Raw genomic sequence first — 23083 nt, 5'->3', positions numbered from 1 at the left:
GTAAAGAGTTTTTGGTGTGGGGGGGGGGGGGGGGGGGGGGGGGGGGGCAAAAATGTCATTTTTTAAAGCTAGGTCATCATCTCTATTCTAATACTAATAACATGAGATTAACTGATTGAGATCGAGTGATCTCAAGGATTTAGAAGTATTTCTCATGTTGCGTCTATTTTTCTTTTATTTGCAAGGTAAAAGCTCATTAGAGAAAACTATGTACTTTAATGAATGAATGTGGTAAGCTAAATTAATCTTTTTATGTTGCATATTTAGGGACAAAAAATCAATCCAGCTAACCAGGTTTCTCCAAGAAAAAAGAGGATGCTCTTCCAAAATTGAACGCCTTCACATGAGAATGAAAAATTGAAGCATTGATGAAGAATCGAGAATATATTAATATTTGATTGATCATATTCTCAAAATAGATGCTTTCGAGAAAGGTCGAGCATGACTAAAGTGACTATCAATACAAATATATTTATGGATAAATACTGGTTGTAATACCACAAAATAAATTTTTTCTTTAATGGAACTTTAGCCTTAGTTGGTCGTGACCAAGAAAGCACTGGTTTCGCTTGGTGGGTCGGGAATGTCCGACAACTCAATTTATCCGGTAAACTACTAGGGGCTCATGTAGCCCATGCTGGATTAATCGTATTCTGGGCCGGAGCAATGAACCTATTTGAAGTGGCCCATTTCGTACCAGAGAAGCCTATGTATGAACAAGGATTAATTTGACTTCCCCACCTAGCTACTCTAGGTTGGGGGGTCAAAAGTATATATATATACTTTGCTTAAATAGGGCCCTAAGTGAATCAGACTAACCACCTGTTCATCTTCTTCTATTTGCAGGTACACACACTTGAGGATCAAGACTAGAATCTCCACGGATGGACTCTGACTCTAAACGAAGGAATCTGAGCTTTATCAACATTTATTTAGTTATTTTCGAATCAAATTTTATGTTGACTTCATTTGAAGGATCGTAAGTTTGTTACGTTAACTTAAAAAAGATAAGCTGTGTCGCAATTTTTTTTTTGATTTCCCACCTAGTGTTTGGAATCCATATTGGAGCCCGACTAAGTTGAATAGGGTCGGGGGTAAAAGTCTCCCTAACAAAGACAACTCCTTATCGAAGGAGACTCGAATCCGAAACCTCTTGGTTATGGATGGAGGAATACTTCTCACTCCCGGTGTATGGTCGATAGATTAAATTCCTCGACACTTAGTTAGATGCCATAAGCTCTTTGAATGAAAAAAATAATCTTAACTCCTTCGGTAGGCCTAGAACAAAAGGTACAAGTTCAATTAAATTCAATAGTATTGATTCAAATTTGATATAATATTACAAATTATTAATTTAGAATCCAGTAAAAGTGTAAAAACCCATAAAATTCAATTGTAGATCTGCCCCCACCCCTATTAAATTCTTTTTATATTTCTTTTATGTGTGGACTTCATTGTATATAAAACATCTTAGTGATAAAAAATTTGATTCTGCTATTGATAGAAAATGTTTTATCCTTTAATGGGTGGTGTGCATGGTGCGCTATACAAATCTAAATTAATTGGGCCAATAAATTTCTTATATTTCAAGATTATATTTAATATAATTTACATAAATCTCATAGTGTTAAAAGCTAATCACATTATTTTTCTACTATATTCCAAATTAGAGAATTCCTTAAAATTTATAGATTCCGGATACATTACTAAACTTCCGAATACATCACTAGACTTCCGGATACATCACTGGATTTCTGGATACATCAACAGATATCCGAATACATAGAAAAAGGATGTATCCGAGAGGGGAGGAATGCATCAGAGAGAGGATTTTTGATTTTTTTTTAAATGATAGAAATTTATAAAGATTATAATAAAATAAAATATGTATTTAGATATTTTTTCCTTATATTAAAGAAAAAAACAGATTGACCTTTTGGTCTTCAAAAGAATGCTAAACATGCAAAAAAATGTTTCCTTATTTAAAATTAGGAGTCATAAACAATTTGACTGGGGAACCTTCGTATATTTTGATGATTAGTGTATTAGTCAATTCTCCTTGATTATTGTATTAGGTACTTTGACCTTAAGAAAATTGATAAAACTTATTAAGGGCAAAAAGGTCATATAACAGATTGTGTTAATGGGACCCACTTAGACTCAACCACAGTTTGACCTGGCCCCACATCACCATTCACGTGCTTTAATGACTCCATTATCTTTAGTCAATCTTCCGACTCGATAGACAATGCGAAGTGGGTTCCACTAAAAATTTATTTATTTTTACAATTTTTATTCTTTTACTAATTATTTTTTGTTTTTGTTTTCTGCCTGGTGTTCGGAATCCGTATTAGAGCCCTGACTAAATCTGAGTCGCGCATTGTATGGCCTATTCAAAGGTGGAACTTCCAACAAAATTTTCTCCATATCTAGAGCTCGAACCTGAGACCTCTGATTAAGGTCAAAACAGTCCATCACTGTACCACAACATGATTGATCTTTTACGAATTTAATTAGTATGTACTATGCAGTGAATAATTATCGTATTTGGCATAGACAATGTGCACAGTCTAGGAGGTGCTGATTGCCTTAATGGATGGTTCGATTTTGTAGCTATGTTATCGTTATAAAAATTGTTAAGATGTTAATTATTGATTTATCAATTATTATTCATTAATAATTTGATTATTGATTTAATCGTTGAGAAATTTTATATGGAAAATGAATAGAGCTAAGTAACACCTGTGCAGTAGGCAACATTCAGATATCAATATATTATCAACCTAATTATCCAAATAAAATATGCATATCCAAAGTTCTCAAGGAAAGACTACCAAAAAAAAAAGCTAAATATATTCTCTATTTAATATGCAACCATTGAGTCGAAATTATTATGAAGTTGTTATTATCGATTAAGGGTAAATAATAATTGAATATTTGTTATTAGCTCATTGATAACAAGTCATATTTACGAGTCTCCTTTTTAGAGGCAGAGGTGGATCAATAACAATCACGACTTGATCACACATGATTGAAAATTCTGACGATATGAATTTATATCATTTGTTCACAATGTACATATCCTATTGTGATACAAGGAAATAGTAGTCCCAATTGTAAACTAACTAGAACTCCATATTTAGATCTGCGAGATATGAAGAGGACATATTATGTTAAATTGTATGACCATCTCATTTTAAATTTATAAAGAACATATTTTTATTATTTAATTATATTCTCAACACATCACCTCACTCTTTTAATTGTTATCACCTACATAAAAAATTTAACTTTCGTAAATTTAAAGATAAATTTCTTTTTTTAAAATGTAAATTTTGGTGTACATTTTCCTCTTTTAAAATAATAGAGAATATTCATTAAATTTTATCACCTACCCAAAAACCAATGGCAGAAAAAACCTGTGCCCAACAGGCAACAGCTTGGCCCCTGTGCAGTAAAGATTAAGTTGAACATTTGATGGTCGTAGGGTAGACCTATCCTTATTTGAGGGGTCCAGCGACACTTCTTATCGAAAATTATATTATATGTTTAAATTAAATTTTAATTTTATAAATATATTATATACATCAATGTTAATACTTCTTAAGACAAGCTAACCTGCCAGATTAGATGAATGATAAATTTTTAAGCGATTACGTGTCTTATCTTGAAAAGAATATATCTATTTAAAAATTAATGTTATTATAAAAACATTTCAAGAAATAAAACCTTATAGAATATTGTAATGTTAGTATAATTTGTTTTATTAATTTTTTTCCATTTTTTTTTCCTTTTATTTTAATACTCCTTAAAACCTTAATAAAATTCTGATTGCTGAATTATACTAGTATATCTTGATACACTCTCAAGAGGCTTTGGAAGAATCTTTACGGATACTCAAGGAAAATGATTGTTGGGATAGCTAGGACCACAAGCATGAAGAGTCGTTGATACTCTAGAGTCTGGAGTCATGCATTTAAGGATATGAATTTTTTTCTCCGGACAAATTTAAGTGGTATTGCTTATGAACAATTTTAAGTTTTTTTCTTATCTTTTAGTTGGTTTGTTATGTTCCACTTTACCCAAAAAAATAAAAACTCAAAAAAAAGAAAGAAAAAGGAAATAGCAAGTTGGAGATAGCCCAAGGCTATAAGGTAACTAGGTCCCACCAGATGTAAATCTCCATACGCCATTATTTTTTTTTTGTGAGAATACCCATTTTATATACAACTTTGCCATCTTCAACAGCCCCGTGTGGGTCCATCGTCGACGCCTTCGCCTTCGCCGTCCACAATTACCGAATCACAGGCAACCTAACAAAAAAATCACATAAAACTCCGATCGACGACGACAACGCCGGTGGACGGCGACGGCGGGGCTGTACCTTCATCCTATAGATCCACCAATCAAAACTTCCTCGGCGTCAATTGGAAGAAATCAAGTCTAGATTCTAGAAGCTTCCGGTAAATTATCAAATCTCCGTCCGTTTGGTTATCTATCTCTCAATTATCTCATCAGATGAACGAAGTGCTTACAGCTTCCGATGCATCTTCAAGTGCGCGGTCGTATGCGTCGTCGATTTCACCTGTCAATGTTCCCCTCTTTTCCGCTTTACTTGCCTGTGCTATTGCACAATTCCTCAAGCTATTCACCACCTGGTAAACGCCTGTTTCTATTTTGCTTCTAAATGATATGGTACTATAACTTTGAGGCTGTGTTTTTAGTCTTTAGCTGTTTAGACTTTTTGGTTTGGCGTAATGATTGTTATTTTTATAGTTGAATTGTTAATATATGAAGTTTCATTGGGAAAAAAAGATAGAAAGATGATTGCTTTGGTATTTGTTGTCTGTGAATATGTGGAAGCTTTTGTTGTTGATAGTACAACAATCATTATAATGTTTAAATGACTTTCGGAACTTGATGTTGCTGCAAATTTCGCGCCTAGTGAGCGGTAATTGAGGTTTAGATTGTTGATTTTCTAGAGAAAGTAGCATATAGGGAATACTAAAGTGAAAATGCTGATCCTCAGGAAAGTTGAGAGTTATTTGATTGAAGTAAAATATACAGGAAGGTCTTGTAACCATCCTCAGGAAACCTAAAGAGATATTTGATTGATCAATAAGATTGAAGTAAAATGAATAGGAAGGTCTTGTAACTGTCTAACATAATCACCAGTTCAGACTGGGAAGTTAGAGGTTTGGTCATCACCTAGAAGAACGGTAGATAAAAGGATAATGATCCCTCCATATCTTTTTCTGATAATGTCAGTGTCCAATCAACTTATGCACCTCAACTAATACAATGCATTAAAAAAAAGAAGATGAAAGATCATGGCGTTCTTGTTGCTGTGTGTGAGTATGTGAGTTTTTGTTGTTGATATTACAACAATCATTATAACGTTTAAACTGCTTCCGGAATTGGATGTTGCTGCAAATTTCTAGCATACTGAGCGAGCAATTGAGGTTTAGATTGTTGAATTACTAGAGAATGTAGCATATACCGAAAACTAAAGTGAAAATGCTGATCCTCAGAAAGTTCAAAGATAAATTTATTGACTGAGAAGATCAGAGTATAATTTATAGGAAGGTTTTGAATCCTCCTAACACAATCACAAGTTCAAGATGGGAAGTCAGAGGTTTGGTCATCAGTCATCACTTAGTAGGACAGTAGATAAAAGGACAATGATCCCTCCATTTCTTTTTAAGATGATGTCAGTGTCCAATTACTTACGCACCTCAACCAAGACAATGCACAGCGTGCTAGTGTACAAGCATAGATGCGGGTAACCTTGCTTGCCTAGGTTGAGACGATGGGCTCACATTGAGTATTGTAGCAACCAGTTGGGATCTATAGATTTCTATCCTATGTCTGAATCACTAGCCATCCACTTGGTGATAATGATCCCTTTAAATCTTATATGCAGTAATTTCACTGTGGTTAAGCTTTAGTAAAGGATTTAGCTTGGTGGGTAATATCTCCTCTGACTCACACAGGTCCTTCCTCAATGTAGAAATTATAAGTAAAGAAACAATGGGTTTTTCTTACTTTTACCTTCGCGTGGTGGTGAATTTTTTTACCTCTCTATAGTATTGGAATAAATTAAGAGTCTTCTATTTATTTGTCAAAAGTCAAAACGTGTGTTTTTCCCCTCTGATGGGAACGGTGCCTGATTCTGTAGTCAGGGGCGTCTTTCTGAAAGAAAATTTTGTATCTGAATCAACATAGCAGAACTGCAAAAGAGGATATTTCTGAAATCTGAAACTCATTTTTGATTTGTTTCTAATTGAACTGGGGATACTAACAACAACAGCATACCGAGTGTAATTCCGCGAGTGGGGTCTGTGAAGGGTAGAATATACGCAGACCTTACCCCTATCTCGAGGATGTAGAGAGGTGGGGATACTTAATTGCTGTTTATCAATGACTATGGATTTAAGCATGCAGATTCTTCTCAGTTGGAGGAGAATCTGAGATTATGTAACGGTCATTAATTTGAAAAAAAAAGGGGAGTGGTAGAAACTTGGAGACTAGGGTCAATCTCCAAGGAGTCAAAAAAATTAGGCGATTTCTTTTATTTGCCTACTTGATGGTTTTGCTGGTAGGAAGTAGAACTAGATACCTGGTGTAATAGTCAAGGTGCATGCAAGTTTGCCCAGGCACCATTGTTACCAAAAAACATTGTAAAACAGAGTGGTACTTTCAAAAGGGAGCGAGAGAGAGATGTAAAAGATTGTGGTAAGGATTAGTTTCCCTTGATTGGTTATGAAAAGTGACAAAGAAGGTGGAGTAAAGGTCGATAGGCATATTATCACACATACACTTTTCCAGAAACTTCTGCAACGGAGGAATTAGTGTGTTTACTTTCCATATAGATGTATCACACAACAGGAGTGAGAGGTTAACTACTCGGGGAACTAAATCAGCATTTCTTGCTTCCCTTTCATCGAAACAAACGTAATGTGAAAGTAGCTCAAGTAGGGTGGGTGGGAATCATTGTTTTATTTGCTGTGAAAACAGAGTTAAAGGTGCATGTATGTGGATCTTATGATAGATTTTCATTCAGGAGGTTGATATTGACAAAAAATTGGAGAAATATGTACTTCATGTGGAGTGATCTTTGAATTTCAAGAGCTTACTTTTTTCAGGATCACCAATTTTTTTCTTACCTTTTCTTTCTACTTTCTTGGTTAACTTTTGAATATTCCCTGTTAGATTTTGCAGGTACAAGGAGAAGAGATGGGATTCAAAAAGGATGCTTAGCTCAGGTGGAATGCCATCATCACATTCAGCAACAGTTACTTCACTGATAATGGCAATTTATTTACAAGAAGGAGCTGGAGGATCTGTCTTCGCCATTGCTGTGGTTTTGGCATGTGTTGTGAGTAATTTCTTAACCAGGCTTCGTCTTATTTTTTTAATTTCCTACTGATGTTTGGCTTTGAGAGACATAAATCAATGTAATCCCAACACATGAGAACAAGAAGAAGACAGACTTCTGTTTTTCTGTTTATCCTAGGAAAATTCCTGATGATGCTCAGTTTGGCATAATTGTTACCTTTTGGCAACAGTCCTTTTTAAAATTATCTTCTTTGCATCTCAATGTTAAAATTTTTGGTGTATGAACGATAGAAAGATGCCTCAAATCCCACTTATGAGATTACACTGGGTATGTTATTGTAACTGGAGAAAAAGATGCAATGTCATACATCTCGATCACTTTTTCTTTGGAAGAGACCATCTAACCTGGGAATACATATGCACACACATTCATACATATATGATATATGTATTACCATACAAGTTTCTTTGGAAGAGAAAGGCTAGCTTGTATATGTGTTATCTGGGGTTGGGGGGACATCGGGAAGGGACTTGTATATATTTCCCTTCCAATGTGTACAATTTCTGTTTTTCTTGAGCCGGGGGGGGTCGTAATAGGAGATAACCTCTCTACTACCTCTTCCAAGGTAGAGGGTAAGGTGTTATATCCGCCCTCCCCACACCCCACTTATGCAGCTTTCTGTATAAACTTTCTTTTTTATATTTTGCATAATGAACTTCTATTCTTCTCCTCATTTTCTAAGGGATTTCCTTTATTACAGGTAATGTATGATGCTACTGGTGTTAGGCTTCATGCTGGGCGCCAAGCTGAAGTAATCTTTCTTTCCACCTTCCTTTATCTCATTTTCATCATGCTATGACATATGCAATTAGAAATAACATTACGTTCAAATCACTCTCAGTATAAAAATATTCTCCATTCTATGCTTAAACAATTGAATTTTACCTATGTGGATGTAAAATAATAGTTGTAGTTGATATTTGCACTTGCTGATTTGCATGGGGTGCTTTAGGGGAGTACAAGTGATGCCCTTACACTTGGGCCCTCAAATATTAAAGGTCCCAAAATTATGTAGTACTATATTATTATATATAACATGTAATTATGTATTATTAATAAAAGCTTTTAAATTTTAATATTTTTAAAAATTTGGTAAAGGTTGTACAGTTGAGTGGGTAATGATAATCTTCTCTTAGTAAATTAAATAGTATATTTACCTTCTCACCGATACTAATTTTTCTTCCTTTATATTTTTTTTCATGTTTATGACGATTTCAATTTCTAAGTCAACTCAGTCTCTAAGTTACTAAGTATTTATTTTTGGCATATTTAATTGATCCATGAGTCAAAAAGCATGCTCTTTTGTCTCTCATCTTCTTTAACTAAGAAATTCCTGAGGTAAGTGTTGTATGGTTCAAAACTTGGTGGATAATGGGCTCATCCCTCTACCCTTTTCCATTTAAATACCATGTTGTTTTACAGAGGAGAGTTTAATATGGTGACATACACCTAACCTATACATCACGCATTGTGCTCCCACCACTAAATCAAAGCAATGTTGGCTTCTTTTGTGTCATTCCTCTAGTGTATATAAAAAATTTGGTTAATGACACTCTTATAAAAGAATTTAAGAAAATTCTTTTAGAGAAAGAGCTTCCATTATCGTATGGATCTTATGAAAGAAGTTTAAGGGCTTTTTAATATATTATTTTGGGTTTAGGCCACCTAGTCCGTTGAGTCACCCCTACTGATTTGCAACAAAAATTGCTTTGAAGTTTCAATGTATGTATAGTAAATGATAGAATTTGGTGTTTGATGCAGTTGTTGAACCAGATAGTGTGTGAATTGCCTCCTGAGCATCCTGTTGCCAATGTTAGACCTCTGCGAGATTCGCTTGGTCACACTCCCCTTCAGGTATGGTTGCAATGAGTTTGTAGTTTATGCATTTTTTTTTGCTATTCTTCATTACCTCTTGGCGACAACAATAATCTTAGTAAAGATAGCACTACTTATGCACCTCATTTTTACACATTTACACTAATACAATCGTTTAATGTTGTGGCAGAAACTAATACAACAACAGCTATGTCTCATCCCAAACAAGTTGGGATAGGCTTTAGGAATCCATGCTGCTTTATTTAAGCTCAATTTATATTATCATCGTACCCAATAAAACAAGAGTGTATATATATATATATCTATATAGTAGTAATAAAAATAATATTAGATATTCTATAACAAGTCTAAAACTTATTCTCAACTCTTAAGTAAGTGCTCATTGATTCCAATGATTTGTAAGTCTTTCGAGACAATGTCCTTTGATGTGATTTTAGGTATACCCCCATTCCTATTTAACACCTTCGCTCATCATAGTTTTACATGTATGGATCAAAGTATCTGTAGGTATAGGTCGCAGGACATCATCTCAAGCGATCTCTCATTTTATTCACAACGTGTGCTACTGAAACTTTCTGGTGAACATGGACCTCTTTAGTCTTTATCTAATTTGCATGATGTCATATCCATCTTAGCATCCACATCTCTGTAAGACATCTTGTGGATATGTTGGACTTCAATGGCCCATCATTAACTACCATATTACATTACCGGTCATATAGTTCTATAGAACTTATCATCCAATTTGATTGTCATCTTTCTATCACTCAACGCCCGATAACTAATATGACACAAATATAAAAAGGAGCTAGTGTGAATACTAAGTAAATTATGTTTTCCCTGGAAGTTAATGTCATTGAGATGAATGTGCAGGTTCTTGCCGGTGCAGTGCTAGGATGTGTAGTGCCATTTCTGATGAGAAGCTCAATCTAGGGTTCAACTTTATCATCTCCCTTCAGATACTCAGTAAATATCGAAAAGGTTCCAAGCTATCAAAGCTGGAATCAACATCACTACCAAGGGAGAGTTCATGCGAATTCATCCTTTCTTCACCTTGTTGGTGGGGTGGGAGTGGGGGGTGGTGTGTATTGTTCGTGATTGTGACAACTCAATCACCTGTACTTTTTTAGTTTATTATCTAACTTTCAAGCCATTTATTTATAGTTGTTGAATACTAGCTTGGTCATTATATGCATCAATCTTCAAAATGAATGAGAATCTGAGACGAAAACAACTTTACTGTTGATACATGTTACAACTTTCATTTATATGCGTATAACAATTTGTTTTCATGTACAAGGTAAAGGAAGTTAATGCAGAAATTTGCCATAAAATTGGAAACAACTAAGATAAATGAAGAATTTTTCTTTGTTCTTTAATAAGTGAAAGGAAAGTTAAGATGTTGCTACTGTCATAGGTTATAGGTATGTTGTATTATGAACAGTCCCCCCTCCCTGCCCCCTTCCCCCCGTGTCCATCTAGTAACCAGAACCCCTACTGAACTGGTTGATTAAGAGGGTAAAGCACTCTTAAGAAATTTAGAACATTTTTTTAGGAGCATGAGACATTTGATTAAGAGCTAAAGGTTTTTATCATCCTACCACATCCTCGGTGGTGGCAATGACCAAAATTACTCAAAAGCAAGTGATGTTGGAGCCTTTACGACTTTTCAAACAGAAGTGATATACATGCATCTGTTTGTTCATTTGGACTTCTGTTATCTAAACTAGATCCATGATCAGGTTAATCGTGTAAAATCTTGAAATTTGATAAGAATTAAGAATTAGTGATGACCACATAATGAATGCTAGCACTCCTTCCGTTTCAGTTTGTCTGATTTTGACTAACAAAGTAAAAAAGACTTGAATTTTGAGATCCTAGGTTAAAGATACATAGAATGTATCAAAATATCATTTAATCTTTGTTGTCTTAGATATGCCAAATGAAAAGTTAGAATTTAAAAGTTGTCAAAAAAGTTACTTTTAAAACAGATTAAAAATAAAAGTAAAACAAACAAATTGAAACAACAGAATAGTATAGTTGTATAGTCGAAACCCAAATCAGTCAAACAGCGGTGACCATTATCTTTTGATGAAAACTAGCATGTGAAAGTGAAAGGACGTGAAAAGGAACATGGACCGGGAAGGAATTAGCTGTAACGCAGAAAAAAATTGGGGAAAGAAGCAAAGAGAAGAAAAGGATATTAGCAACCAAGATTTCTTTTAGCAGCTGGCTGGAGATTTTATTTTGTAAACCATTACTTACTTTAGTTATGACATGCTATTTTCAGAAAGACATTAATAAAAGTAGGGATTTTCAAATTGTAAGTGGGCGTAAGAGATTATTTCTTCTAACGTTTTTTTCCTCCGGGAAAATTAAGGACAAACACCAGCATTTAACTGATTTGATTTTAACTTCGTTTTGTGTCAATTTCACATGCAGAAACATATTCTCAAATCTCAAGGCTTAAACTTCTCTTCAATACATAATGACTGAAACTAATTTTGATTTGTTAACCCGACAAGTTCATCAATTGTCGAAAAGTATAATAGTCCTAATCCATGGTTATTTTAGACGGAGATAGGGGACCAAATATACTGGAATTCTTAGGCTACTTCATAGTGATAAATGGGTTGAGGTGAGATGGTTGAAACTCCTTCATCCTTAACCAATCTCAAATTCGAGAACCTAAGAATGAACAAGTAATTATTGGGAGCACCCCCCGAAATGGGCTCTATAATGTGCGAATCCAAATTTAATCGGACCTTGGTGGAACAATGGAAAAAGAAAAACATCATAGCCAGCCCCCACCACACCACCAATTTGGGACAAGAGTCCTAGACAAAGATTGTCTTCAATGGGCCTACATTTCCTGTAGCAGTAACATTCCTAAAAGGAAGCAGCCACAGGAAGATTGAATAAATTGTCTTCTCCACCGACCTTATCACTACTTGTCCAATTAAAATTTATCTAAATTCACTCTTTTTTTTTTTTTTTTTATAATTATCATCCAAAATATTTTTTTTGTCCCGACTCTACTTGTACTTTATGACTGAATTGGCATGCTTCAGAATTTATGCTTGAAATACTGTGAAAAAATCTTTTTCTAACAAAGTAATATGAAATTGAGAATGTACAATTAAACAATTATACTATTTTGAGGGTATTGTGGGAGGAATGAGATTTCTTCATCTTTAATAGGAGGTTGCAAATATGAAAATGGAGAAATTCCTTGTAGGGGATGCTTCTCCTTAAATGGGCTCTACACGATGTGAATTTGAATTAGTTGAGTGAATTGATAAATGACCATTTCTCTCTTTTCGATCACTACTTTAATATTCTTCCATCATTACTACTATACTACTATAATGCAAGTCTAATTAACACCTTAGCTGTTACGATTAATCAAAAACCATCGGATAAATATAACATAGAAATATTCTCTTTTGTTAAGCGTCAACCTTGGTTTTGAACAATCCTCACATTATGATCTAACTTTTGAGATTGAGCTAGCACAATATCCATTTTTCAAATGGGATCAGAGCTAAGTCACTGTAATTGTATGTCCCAACATTCGGTCCCATGTTATCCTGCCCAAACTTCAAATGTTGGGCTTGGGCATGCGGTCAAGGTGGGGTGTGTGGGGTTTAAAGTATCACACATTGTTTGAGGTTGAGGGATGGGTTACTTGACTTCTTATATGGTCTTGGACAATCTCTGTCAGGATAAAAATGCAAACTCTTTCTCGACAGGCTAACTATTGTCAAAGCCTGACACTCACAACATGACTTAACTTCCTAACTTGAGTTAGATCCAAGTTCCATTTCTACGGGAGACAACCAACTTAATTTCCATTTTTCCTCTCTTCAATATCTTCCTTATAAATCTGAAGTTGTCCCATACATATATTTCTTAAGCTCCACCACTACACTATCTAACTCAAAAAACCACACTTCTGCTCCTAGCAGCAACACCTTTACATTCATCAAACTGCATAGGAAAACAATATCCATGGACATGATCAAGATATCACAAGTTCTAAAGCTTCTACTCATCATAGCTGCCCTTCTTATCATCACCCCTATATTATCCACATCAGTAAGAACAACTTACCTCTATTTCATTGTTCACCTTCTCATCATTTCACTTGGAGCTGAAGCTGGCCTCATTTCCTTCTTCTTCAAGTCTCCATATGACAAGAAATTACCTTCAACAAACAGCATCGTCACCCAAAAACAACATAACATGACTACTCCAGTGATAGCTTTTCTCCCCTCTCTTGGAACTAGTGAACATCAAGAAACTGCCCCTAAAGCTAAATATGATCATGTAGCGAGCTTAGAGAGCTCGCTTCTGATTACTACTAAAAAAAATACCGGTAAAGTGGTTGAAAAATGTGCTTCAGAGAAAATTATTGGTGTTGCAGAAGTACATGAGCAGGCACTAGTGAAGAAGTGCCTTTCAATGCCAAGCTTGTTTTTCATAGGGGGTACTGGTGATGAAGAGATTGGTGAAGCGGAAGAGATCATTAAGGAAGAAAAATATACTGAAAGGGAGGAAGTTGGGGATCAGCTGATCAGTAAGCAGGAGCTATTTTATAAAGCAGAGACATTCATCGGTAACTTCTACAAGCAATTGAAGATACAGAGAGAAGACTCATGGAGAAGGCTTCATGATTTCTATGACAAAGCAGCTTTTTGATTAAGGCAATCCTTGTTCTTTATTAATATGCCAAATTCAAATGGTACAATTCTTAGCATACATCATATCTCTTTATTTATTTTTTTGCTAGAAGGGCTGGATCTAGAGTCACTGCATCTCACTATTCTTTTATGACAGTGAGTGCAAATTTTATGTATAATATAGTAGGTGTTGAACATATAATTATATAGTAAAAGTATGCTCTCTAAAATAATATAAAGTATATTTCTACATACACTTGTGACCAAGATGGCAAATCATTCTTAAAAAGTTGGTCAAACTTTTGCAACTTGTATTCATGTCTCACTTTGCTAATCTTTCTGAAGATATTATCAGGTTACTTATAAGGGATTAAGTCTGATTCTTTATAACTGGATTGACAACAATCTACAATTCTTTATTAGTACGATAAGATAAGGTATCTATTACAAATTGTAAAATGACTGATTGTTAGCACCCCTTTAGTCTACCAATGGTTTCCACTTGGAAGATTTAAGGAAATTAGAGAGTAGATTACTTCAGCTTATAAGTTATTTATTTTTTATTTCTCTGTAGCAGTTATTTGCAGTAGATTACTCAGCTTTTAAGTTATTTATTTTTCCTATTGTTGTGTAGTAGTTGTTGCAGTAAGGAGGTTATTCCTCCACTTTCTCATTTTAGTTGTAGTAGGAAGTTATTTCCTTGTTTTCAGACGGGTGGTTAATCCATCAGTTTTGTATTTAGTGTTATTTGAATCAGTGAAATAATAAGCAGAAAATTAATCAAGTTTTTGAGTACTTCAAACGTAGAAATAAGAAAACCTTTTTCCAGACTGCTAATTCACTCAACATTAACTCTGACTTTGTCTTGCAACGTCCCATAGCTAGATCCATAACAAGGGATTGTAACGATTAGCAACAGAACATCGTCAACTTTTGGAGCCCCACCTGTGCTTGGACTCATGCACCTTAAGACAATTTGCTTGAAATGTTCTTGTCATACACCACATGTTTCTCAATGTTCTTTTCAATGTAAAAGAACCTTTTCCCTGCTTTAGACCAATGCACTTGTAGACGCGGAACATAGATATACAAGTATTAATTAACTATGTCGGAAGATATGGAGCGATCGTGTCTTACTTTTGCACTTAAAAGATCATGAATCCTACACATTTAGTGTTAGAGTGCAATACCAGTTGTGGTAAGGGAAATTAGTCTTCTTATATGGTATTGGGAAATCCTCACCTCATGAGCTAACTTTTGGGGTTGCTCTAGGCCCAATGTTAATTTTCTAATATGGTATTTATGTAAAGAGCTTTATGGAAAAAATTTAATCTAGATTGGCCAGAGCTTAGTCTGCTATGATGTAGGTCCTGGTGTCTTTTACACTATCATGTAGTAACTGGTGTACTCTCTTCTGCCATCTATTTTCTTAAGTGGGGATTAATATTGTATTCCTATATTCACTTTGCAGCAACCAAAGATGATTATTGCACGAATCGAGAGAGAACCTGAGTAAGCTTTACTTCCAAGTTGCACTGTCCCCTGCTGTCTGTTTCGTCCTGGAATTGGAAGGTGGAACTACGTACAAATCAACTGAACTTGGATTCCTGCAAACTCCGGATCATTGTTAAAGCTGCTGAATTCTCTGCTTTTTTTACTCGTGACTTCTCATCTCCCATCACAAAAAGCATGCCTTCAGCGATTCTAATTTGCACAGAGCATATAAACCTCCTATCATGAGCAGGACCTATCTCTTTCTCTACTCTGCAACCATCAGAAAGCAAACAATAATGAAACCAATTTCATACATTTAATGTGACTGCAACATAATCAGAAAAAACATGGCAGCATCTGGATATTGAGACAAACAAACTCAGAAAGAATTACCAAATGAAAATCTTTCCCATACGAAATACATGCATTTACCATGTCGCAAGGTCAGAAATTATTGCAAGAACAAGAGTTTAATTAAAATACCAAAAAAAAAAAAAAAATCACAACTGAAAATTTTGTTTTGGAATACATCTTAATCATTTCTTTCAACAATTGGAGAATAACACATACAAAACATGTCTAGAGGAAAAAAGTTTTACCTATGATAACTAGCAAGCATACTTAATGACTACTCAGACATCATTCGTCTTGCAGCAAAAGTCACCAAAACATTGAAACAGGAGTATAGCTTGAGCCAGTTTAATGCAAAGTTTACAGGGATAACTAGCTTTGCATGAAAGCGGGTTCTAGAAATTACAGTTAAAATCCCTTGTAAATTCTAAGCACTTGCTATTTACTAATAGACAATAAATCTGTGAGACTCGTCTCTTTAATCTACATAATTACATTTGCAAGTTATAATAGAAATCTAGAGGAATAAATATAGAGAACTCGTATAGACAATCTAACTAGTTGGGATTGAGGCATAGTTGACTGATACATTGGTACTCTAAATCCAGAAAGGAAAAAGAAAAGAGAGCTATAAGATCCTTGGCCAGCACAAACTTAAATAGTAAAAAAGGAGACTGATCACCCAGACAAATGCTTAATACATACCTCTGTACTTGATAGATAATCCCTTAATCCCAAAATACTTGTCACTATCCGCTTCTTAATAGTTTAAAACTTAAACTATATGAACTTTAACCAACATTTTAAGATGTATCTTTTCAACATATTGATACGAGAAGATTTGCAACTTATACTTTTTCGTATATCTTTTGAATATCTAAAATTTAACTTTAACAAACTAAATTAATCTAATTCAATTTAGCTCCAAAAATCGACTCTCGAAAAGTGAAAAGTCGCAGCTATTTTGGGACAACAAAACTTTTTATTGATATGAGAATATTTGCAACTTAATAGTACTTTTCGCATATGTATTGAATATCCAAATATTAATTTTAAAATATCAAACTAATGTAATCCAACTTAGCTACAACTATTATGCAACAACAAAACTTAAACTACATAACAATGTGAAGAATCAGTTAATGATAGATAAATCTATAATGTACCTTTTCATCGAGGATTGCCGAATCGCGGCAGAGGTAATTGTAGAGGCCGTGCCGGACGGCAACTCTTGCAAGCTTTTCTGTACTTACATTGGCAGCGTGGAGGTCAGTAAGCTTACCACAGTCAACGTCAAGGTAAGTCACGAACAAACAACTCGAAATAGCTAAGCCGAGAGTGGCGTCGCCGGCGAAAGCGAGCCGCTGGTAATTCCTTAGAAGAGTGAGTAAGAGCTTCTTCCAGAAGCTTCGTGTTCCTAAACCGATACTTCAATAGCTCTTCCATTGCCCTTACTGATGTCGCCGTGTTTGTAATTTCTTCCTCCGGCGACGGCGGTAACCTATTTGCGTCGGCAACCATCCGCAATTTTCCGGCGATTGCATGTATTTTGAATGTAAAAGTGCTATCGCGGGGGAAAACAAACTGAGCTGTATCAAAAAAGTGCAAATGCCTGAAGGAATATAGGCATACTATTTATAGTTTTTTTTTTTTATCTCTACTGTACTTTGCTTTTTTTTTTTTTTTTTTTTGTGATTTTCTTTCTTTTAACTTTCACACTATAGGTAATTTATAAGATAAAATTATTCAGTATTCTTTACCTATACTAAAATTTGAAAAATGCTTCACTCTCTTTGTATTTGTATCTATGTTTCACAATATATTTGTATTTTACAATTTAAATTTGACTTATCATACATATCTATAGGTACATTGTGTATTCGCGTTTTATACTCTTTTTTTTATATAGCAACATATAACAATTTCAGAGCATACATTTATCAATTTTTAGTACCATATAATATATGTGTATCATAATTTCAAATAAAAGAAGATAGGAGATACAATTATTCAGATACATGTATCAAATATCAAGCAATCTTTATACTCTGATGGTATCAACTATCAAGAAGTAACTGAATAATATTTTCTTGATACACTACTTCCGTTTTGATACCATCAGAGTATATATATACTTTTTGGTAGTATCAAGCAATAAACGTGAATTAGTAGTTAAAAACAGGAAGGTAGGAAAATAAGTAGGTAGCCGCTTATAATAGACTTTTTTTTTTTTGGAATACAAGTGTTTTTTTCCCAAAGAGAAAAGGCTTACTAAAGGTCTAATAATATTCTTAATCTCCCAACAATGATCTACATATATAAAATGCACTACATAAATAAATATGAGCGCAGATATGCATTCTTAAGTATGATCATTAAATACATCAACAAAAGATCCATATGTATGAATTCAGATCACAGCATATGATCAAATCCTCCAGCCTGTGGAGCAACCGGACTCCCATTAACGTTAAGGAGCAATTGTAGCAGCCAACTCCTCGCCATTGAATCCTCCTGATAACATAACACGACAAAACCAGTCATGGTTGGAAAAAAAAAGAAAAAAATATAATGCCAAAAAGAAAAAGAAGAATGTTGCATGATCACGGAGGCAGAAGCCCTGCGAGGGGTGGGGTGGGGGTGGGGGTGGGGGTGGAGCTAATTATATTGCCAAATATTACGTACATGAAGACAACTGCTGAAGGTGTTATCTCTAAGCATATTGGGAAGAAAAATTTTCAGTGCCTGACAAGCCCTGCCATAAGCCAAACACATCACCTTTAGCCTCACAGAAACAGAAAGATCGAAAAGGGCTGAAAGGAAAACCAGGATGGTGATATACAGAAAACCAACCTTGGATTATCTGACAAACGAAGATAGCACCGGATTATGTGTTTCAACAATCTTGATGAAGGTTGTTCAGCAAGTGCACCCACCATATTCCCTAAAACTTGGATTACTTCGAAAAAACTTTTAGATATGGCACATACGTAATTCAGACCCACATCATCTAGAAGGATTTTTTGCACAATGAAAGTCGCAACCTGTCAGCATGAATAAATTAGATGCATGAAAATCTAATCAAGTCAAGGGAGGATTTAACTGGAAATTGGTTTTGGGGAAGCACTAACTGTTTTTGATAGTTCACATCCCATCTCCATCGCGCACAAGCACTTCGGAATTATATCTGTTGAAATAAGAAAACTGATAACTTCAGTGTCATCTACCTGCGCAAACAAAGTGCATTTAAGCTTTAGACAATAATTGATTAAATAGGTAAAGAAAACGTATAGCTCCTAAAATTTTAACTAATCACGGTTTCCTTCTCATGTCATTACCAGTAGATATGATCATGAATAAAATCTTTATACTGACAATGAAGTAGAAGAAGAGACACATGAAATACAGTAGACATATTACCTTCACAAGGGCACAAATGACACCTAAGCTTGCAAGCCTCAAATATTCAAAAGGTGTCGACTTGCTTGTTGTGTTAAGAAAGGGGTACAAATACAAAGGATTTTTTGCTGAAAAGTAGAAAACTGTTAGAAGGATCTATTCAACGGAAACCAAATATCACAAATATGATGGATTACAATTACAACTATCATCACTCAAAAGTCGATCAAAATCTCAAGAACACATCATGATTATGACGTCCACTTATTTGATTTTTTTTTGGACGTACATATTAAGTTTATGAAGGTTACAAAGCATTTTACATGAATAATATAGGGCTGGGGTAGTTATCTAAGACAACATTCTTGTGTTGCAGCGCTTCAATAAACCTAAGGACACACATGTAATCTTCATTTCTTCCATCTTTATGGACATCAGTGACTATCAAGGACGAGCGGTCATTATTACTTTATAGTCATGCATTCCGAGGAAAATAAAACCCAAGTATAATTTTATTTTTTTTCTACAAGTAGTGGATAAGATAAATCCAAGTATAATGTCTTCATGTGTAAATCAAATTCAAATTCTCGTCCAAAGATGTATCAAACAAATGCAGGGTGGCATTAATTTGATACAATTTGGATCTTATTCTTGACTTGTAGCTGTGGAATTCTTTTTGACAAGTAAATAAGAGTTTAATTTAAGTGAAAATATGATACTAAGCAAGTGCCGGCAGAATAAGATTTAAGAGATGTAACTATGAGAAGTGTTGAGATTTTTGTGTCCCTGTCATTGTAATGGAAAAGAATTTGCATGCACAAGCAACTGCAAATCAACAAAGGCAACAATTTTCTAGCATTCCAACAACATTCCACCCAAAAGTACTGTCAGAAAAGGCCTTTGTTGTATACCAAAAGAGGCCAAGCTTATTGCCATTGACAAACAGATATGAGAACTTTAAAAAAAAAAAAAAAAAAGAGAGAGAGAAGAGAATCTTCACCATTGAGGAACGACTTTCTGGTGTCAGGATGAGAGGCTACAGACTGCAAAATAGAAAGCAATGAGAAACTATTACAATAGAAGGGATAGAAAATTTGACCTTGACCAGCAAAAAACCTAAATAAGAGAGGCACTTAAAGCATTTATACAATGGTAACAACAGATATTTGGAAGTGATACTTGTCATGCTCCAAGAAAGAGATAAAAGGTAAATTACTTCCCTACTAACACATTCCAGTTTGTTGCATTCACCATCCACCTCTCTTGATACATTTAGCACAACCCAAATTTATCCAATTTTCTATACCTCTCTTGACAATAACTCATTACTTTAAGATCACCAACAAGAATGAATAATAGAAACTGTATCAAGAAACACTATGAAAAAGTCTACAACAAAACGAAGTTAATATACCTGTAGAAGTGCTATTGCATTACAAACTCTATTGGATTGTGCAGGAGCCAGGCATGGCAACGACAAACCAGGGTAGATAGAAACTATTTCCTGCAAACGTGAAAATTAACGATAACAAACTTATAGAAACAGCCAGGAACTTCCACACTATAAGTTTAAGAAATAAGAAACAAATAGTTGAACAGAAAATGTCTGCAATAGAAGTTCAAGAAATACGAATGAAATAATTGAGAGAATAAAGTCCGGAATCTCAATTCTCATCATGGTAGAAAAAGTTGCTTTAATGAACCAATAATATTGGCTCTAAGCATACAACTACCTACATATATGATATAGTAGCTTCTGTTTACCATCTCAGTTGGGCTAAGACACAAAAACAGTTAAATTGAGATTAGATTTAAATGACAGAAAAAAATTTCCTCCTAGAAGTGATATTTTCCTTTTTTGGGTTAATTCTCCTCGAAGTGGGGTTTTGGCTCCATTTACATCAAAACAAATATGGAAAAGCAAATCAAAATTCTATTTTGAGACTTCCCCAGTATTTTTGTTTCCAATTTTTACCCCAAATTGTTTTATTCCAGACAATGCTAAAGCAATCAAACATAAAAAATGAAAATTACACAAGGGAAGTACCCCATGGGCCAATGCAGGACTCTACAGGACATTTTCAATTTTAAACATTTGAAATTCCCAGTAACCCCAATCGAAAAACCATTAAGATGTTTTCTTGATAGCTTTGTTGTAAAAGGATTCTTAACTTTTAATGGTGCAAAGTAGATAATCAGTGCAAAGTGGTACTTTAGCTTCATGCGCATCTGAGAGATGAGATAAACTCTAGAATTACAATAGAACACTACTCAAAATACCTGTAGGAGTGCAGCGATAGTACCAAATGAGTGCCACAACAAGCGGCCCAAATCCGGGAACAACTCCTTCTTCTGGAAAAGGAAAACAAAGGTATATCTAGGTAAATCTTAATTCTATTTAGCAGAACAACAAAATGATACTCAATCCAAAATGTCAAAGAAACCTCTAAAGTGAGAAGAATAAACCTTGAAAAGCTCTAGAAGAGCGTTTTCACGAAGATTAGGGTCGCAGAGAACAAGCACAAGTTGTTCAACGGATTGCATTTTGCAATCCTTATTGAGGGGTGCTCCGGAGCTGGAAGACGATGACGACATACCACCTCCTCCTCCGAAGCGGCCGACACCAACGGAGAAAGATTGAGGTAGGTTTGTCATTCTAAAGCCTCAATTAAATGTTTGTATCTTTTTTATCCTTTCACTTACCCTACTTTATTTTCTGTCCTTTTTCTTTTTTTCCTGAATTGAACAAAGACAAAATTCACCGTTGGATAATTTTGATAAATAAAATTTACTGTTTTATTTACAACTGCGGCACCATCAATGAACCAAACACGTGTTAATGTCAATTGGGAGCATTCCATAGTAATTTTCAAGATTGATATGGTCTTTAGATTTTTCGAAATAAAACCTAATTAAAATAAAAAGTAGTTTTCATATTATTTTTCTAATAATTGTGATTAGATTTGATCTTTGATCTATGTTTAAGAAACTATATTTATTAATGATGGAATTTGTTGATAATCAATGAAGAGGATCATTAATGAAATTTACAAGTCATTTTCTGATGTAATTGAAGACAAAAAGAAGATTTTTGAGATTTGTTGAATCATGAATCATATATTCTTTTTTTTAGATTGACTTGGAGTTTAATTTCTTTGGCATAAAAACTAATTAAAATGATAATTTTTCCTATTGTCTTCTATTAACTAGGTTAGATTTGATATAATCAATGAGGGCGATCATAATAAAATTTACTAGTCATTTTCTAATGTAACTTGTACATGTCAATTTATCATCATATCAATGGTAGCCTAACCCACGCTTGGACTCATGCACCTTAAAACAATTTGCTCAAAAATGCTCGTCACATTCCTCCAGGTTGTAAAAGTTGAAAACATTTTTCTTGCTTTAGACCAATGCACTTATAGACACAATACGTAGATATAGTAAAAACTCTTCAAATTAATACCCGATCAATTAATAAACTCTTTAAGATAATATTTTTCTCTGATCCCGACTCGAGGAAAAAAATATCAGCGATTTAAGATAATATATTTTTAGAAGATTCCTATATAAATATATGGTCCTACTTATATTATAAATTACTAATTCTTTAAAATTATAAAAATATCTAAGACAATCTAGTGAAATATATTCTAGTAGTTTTTTTTAATTTTTGTTTAAAATATAACTCTAGTGAAGCTCATATCTAATTATTCTTACCTCATCCAAAAGTTCTGGTGTTGTCTTCTCACACTGCACCAAAAACTATGAAAAGTTCTAGACGTGACAAGTGTTGCCATATGTGTAATTGATTCCAAAGGTATCGTACTCCCTTATGTGTAATTGGTTTTATTCTGAAAAAACTAAAGATCAAATCAATCTTGAAAATTACTATGAATGCTCCTAGATGGCATTAACA

The 23083-nt window shown here is 34.3% G+C and overlaps 2 protein-coding genes across 2 annotated transcripts; one reads left to right on the top strand and one right to left on the bottom strand.

The window, feature by feature from the left end:
- The first annotated feature begins 4212 nt into the window (after positions 1-4212).
- LOC125821149 (uncharacterized) lies at positions 4213-10503 on the top strand. The gene is made up of 5 exons (XM_049500559.1): positions 4213-4658; positions 7222-7378; positions 8100-8150; positions 9161-9253; positions 10109-10503. The coding sequence occupies exons 1-5, from the start codon at positions 4519-4521 to the stop codon at positions 10166-10168; spliced, it is 501 nt and encodes a 166-aa protein (XP_049356516.1). The 5' UTR covers positions 4213-4518; the 3' UTR covers positions 10169-10503.
- A 7514-nt stretch (positions 10504-18017) lies between these two features.
- LOC125821140 (uncharacterized) lies at positions 18018-21944 on the bottom strand. The gene is made up of 9 exons (XM_049500550.1): positions 21628-21944; positions 21442-21513; positions 20576-20665; positions 20162-20204; positions 19183-19289; positions 18894-18989; positions 18616-18806; positions 18448-18517; positions 18018-18276 (listed from the first exon to the last, which is right to left on the bottom strand). Exons 1-9 carry the CDS (start codon positions 21814-21816, stop codon positions 18178-18180), a joined length of 957 nt encoding a protein of 318 aa, XP_049356507.1. The 5' UTR covers positions 21817-21944; the 3' UTR covers positions 18018-18177.
- Positions 21945-23083: the final 1139 nt, after the last annotated feature.

The sequence above is a fragment of the Solanum verrucosum genome, unplaced genomic scaffold (assembly GCF_900185275.1).
Source record: "Solanum verrucosum unplaced genomic scaffold, falcon-dt-bn FXZP01000222.1, whole genome shotgun sequence".
In the NCBI taxonomy this organism is placed as follows: domain Eukaryota; kingdom Viridiplantae; phylum Streptophyta; class Magnoliopsida; order Solanales; family Solanaceae; genus Solanum; species Solanum verrucosum.
Note: the sequence above shows the minus strand (reverse complement) of the source record. Positions and strands in the feature narration are given on the sequence as shown.

Bases quoted from the DNA above. Each gene is read 5' to 3' on its own strand.
- LOC125821149 (XM_049500559.1), top strand. From the start codon at position 4,519: ATGAACGAAGTGCTTACAGCTTCCGATGCATCTTCAAGTGCGCGGTCG. The intron at 4,659-7,221 runs GTAAACGCCTGT...TAGATTTTGCAG, and splicing joins CTCAAGCTATTCACCACCTG to GTACAAGGAGAAGAGATGGG. The intron at 9,254-10,108 runs GTATGGTTGCAA...ATGAATGTGCAG, and splicing joins TTGGTCACACTCCCCTTCAG to GTTCTTGCCGGTGCAGTGCT.
- LOC125821140 (XM_049500550.1), bottom strand. From the start codon at position 21,816: ATGACAAACCTACCTCAATCTTTCTCCGTTGGTGTCGGCCGCTTCGGA. The intron at 21,514-21,627 runs GTTTATTCTTCT...TTCCTTTTCCAG, and splicing joins CTCTTCTAGAGCTTTTCAAG to AAGAAGGAGTTGTTCCCGGA. The intron at 18,518-18,615 runs GTTGGTTTTCTG...GGCTTATGGCAG, and splicing joins CGTTTGTCAGATAATCCAAG to GGCTTGTCAGGCACTGAAAA.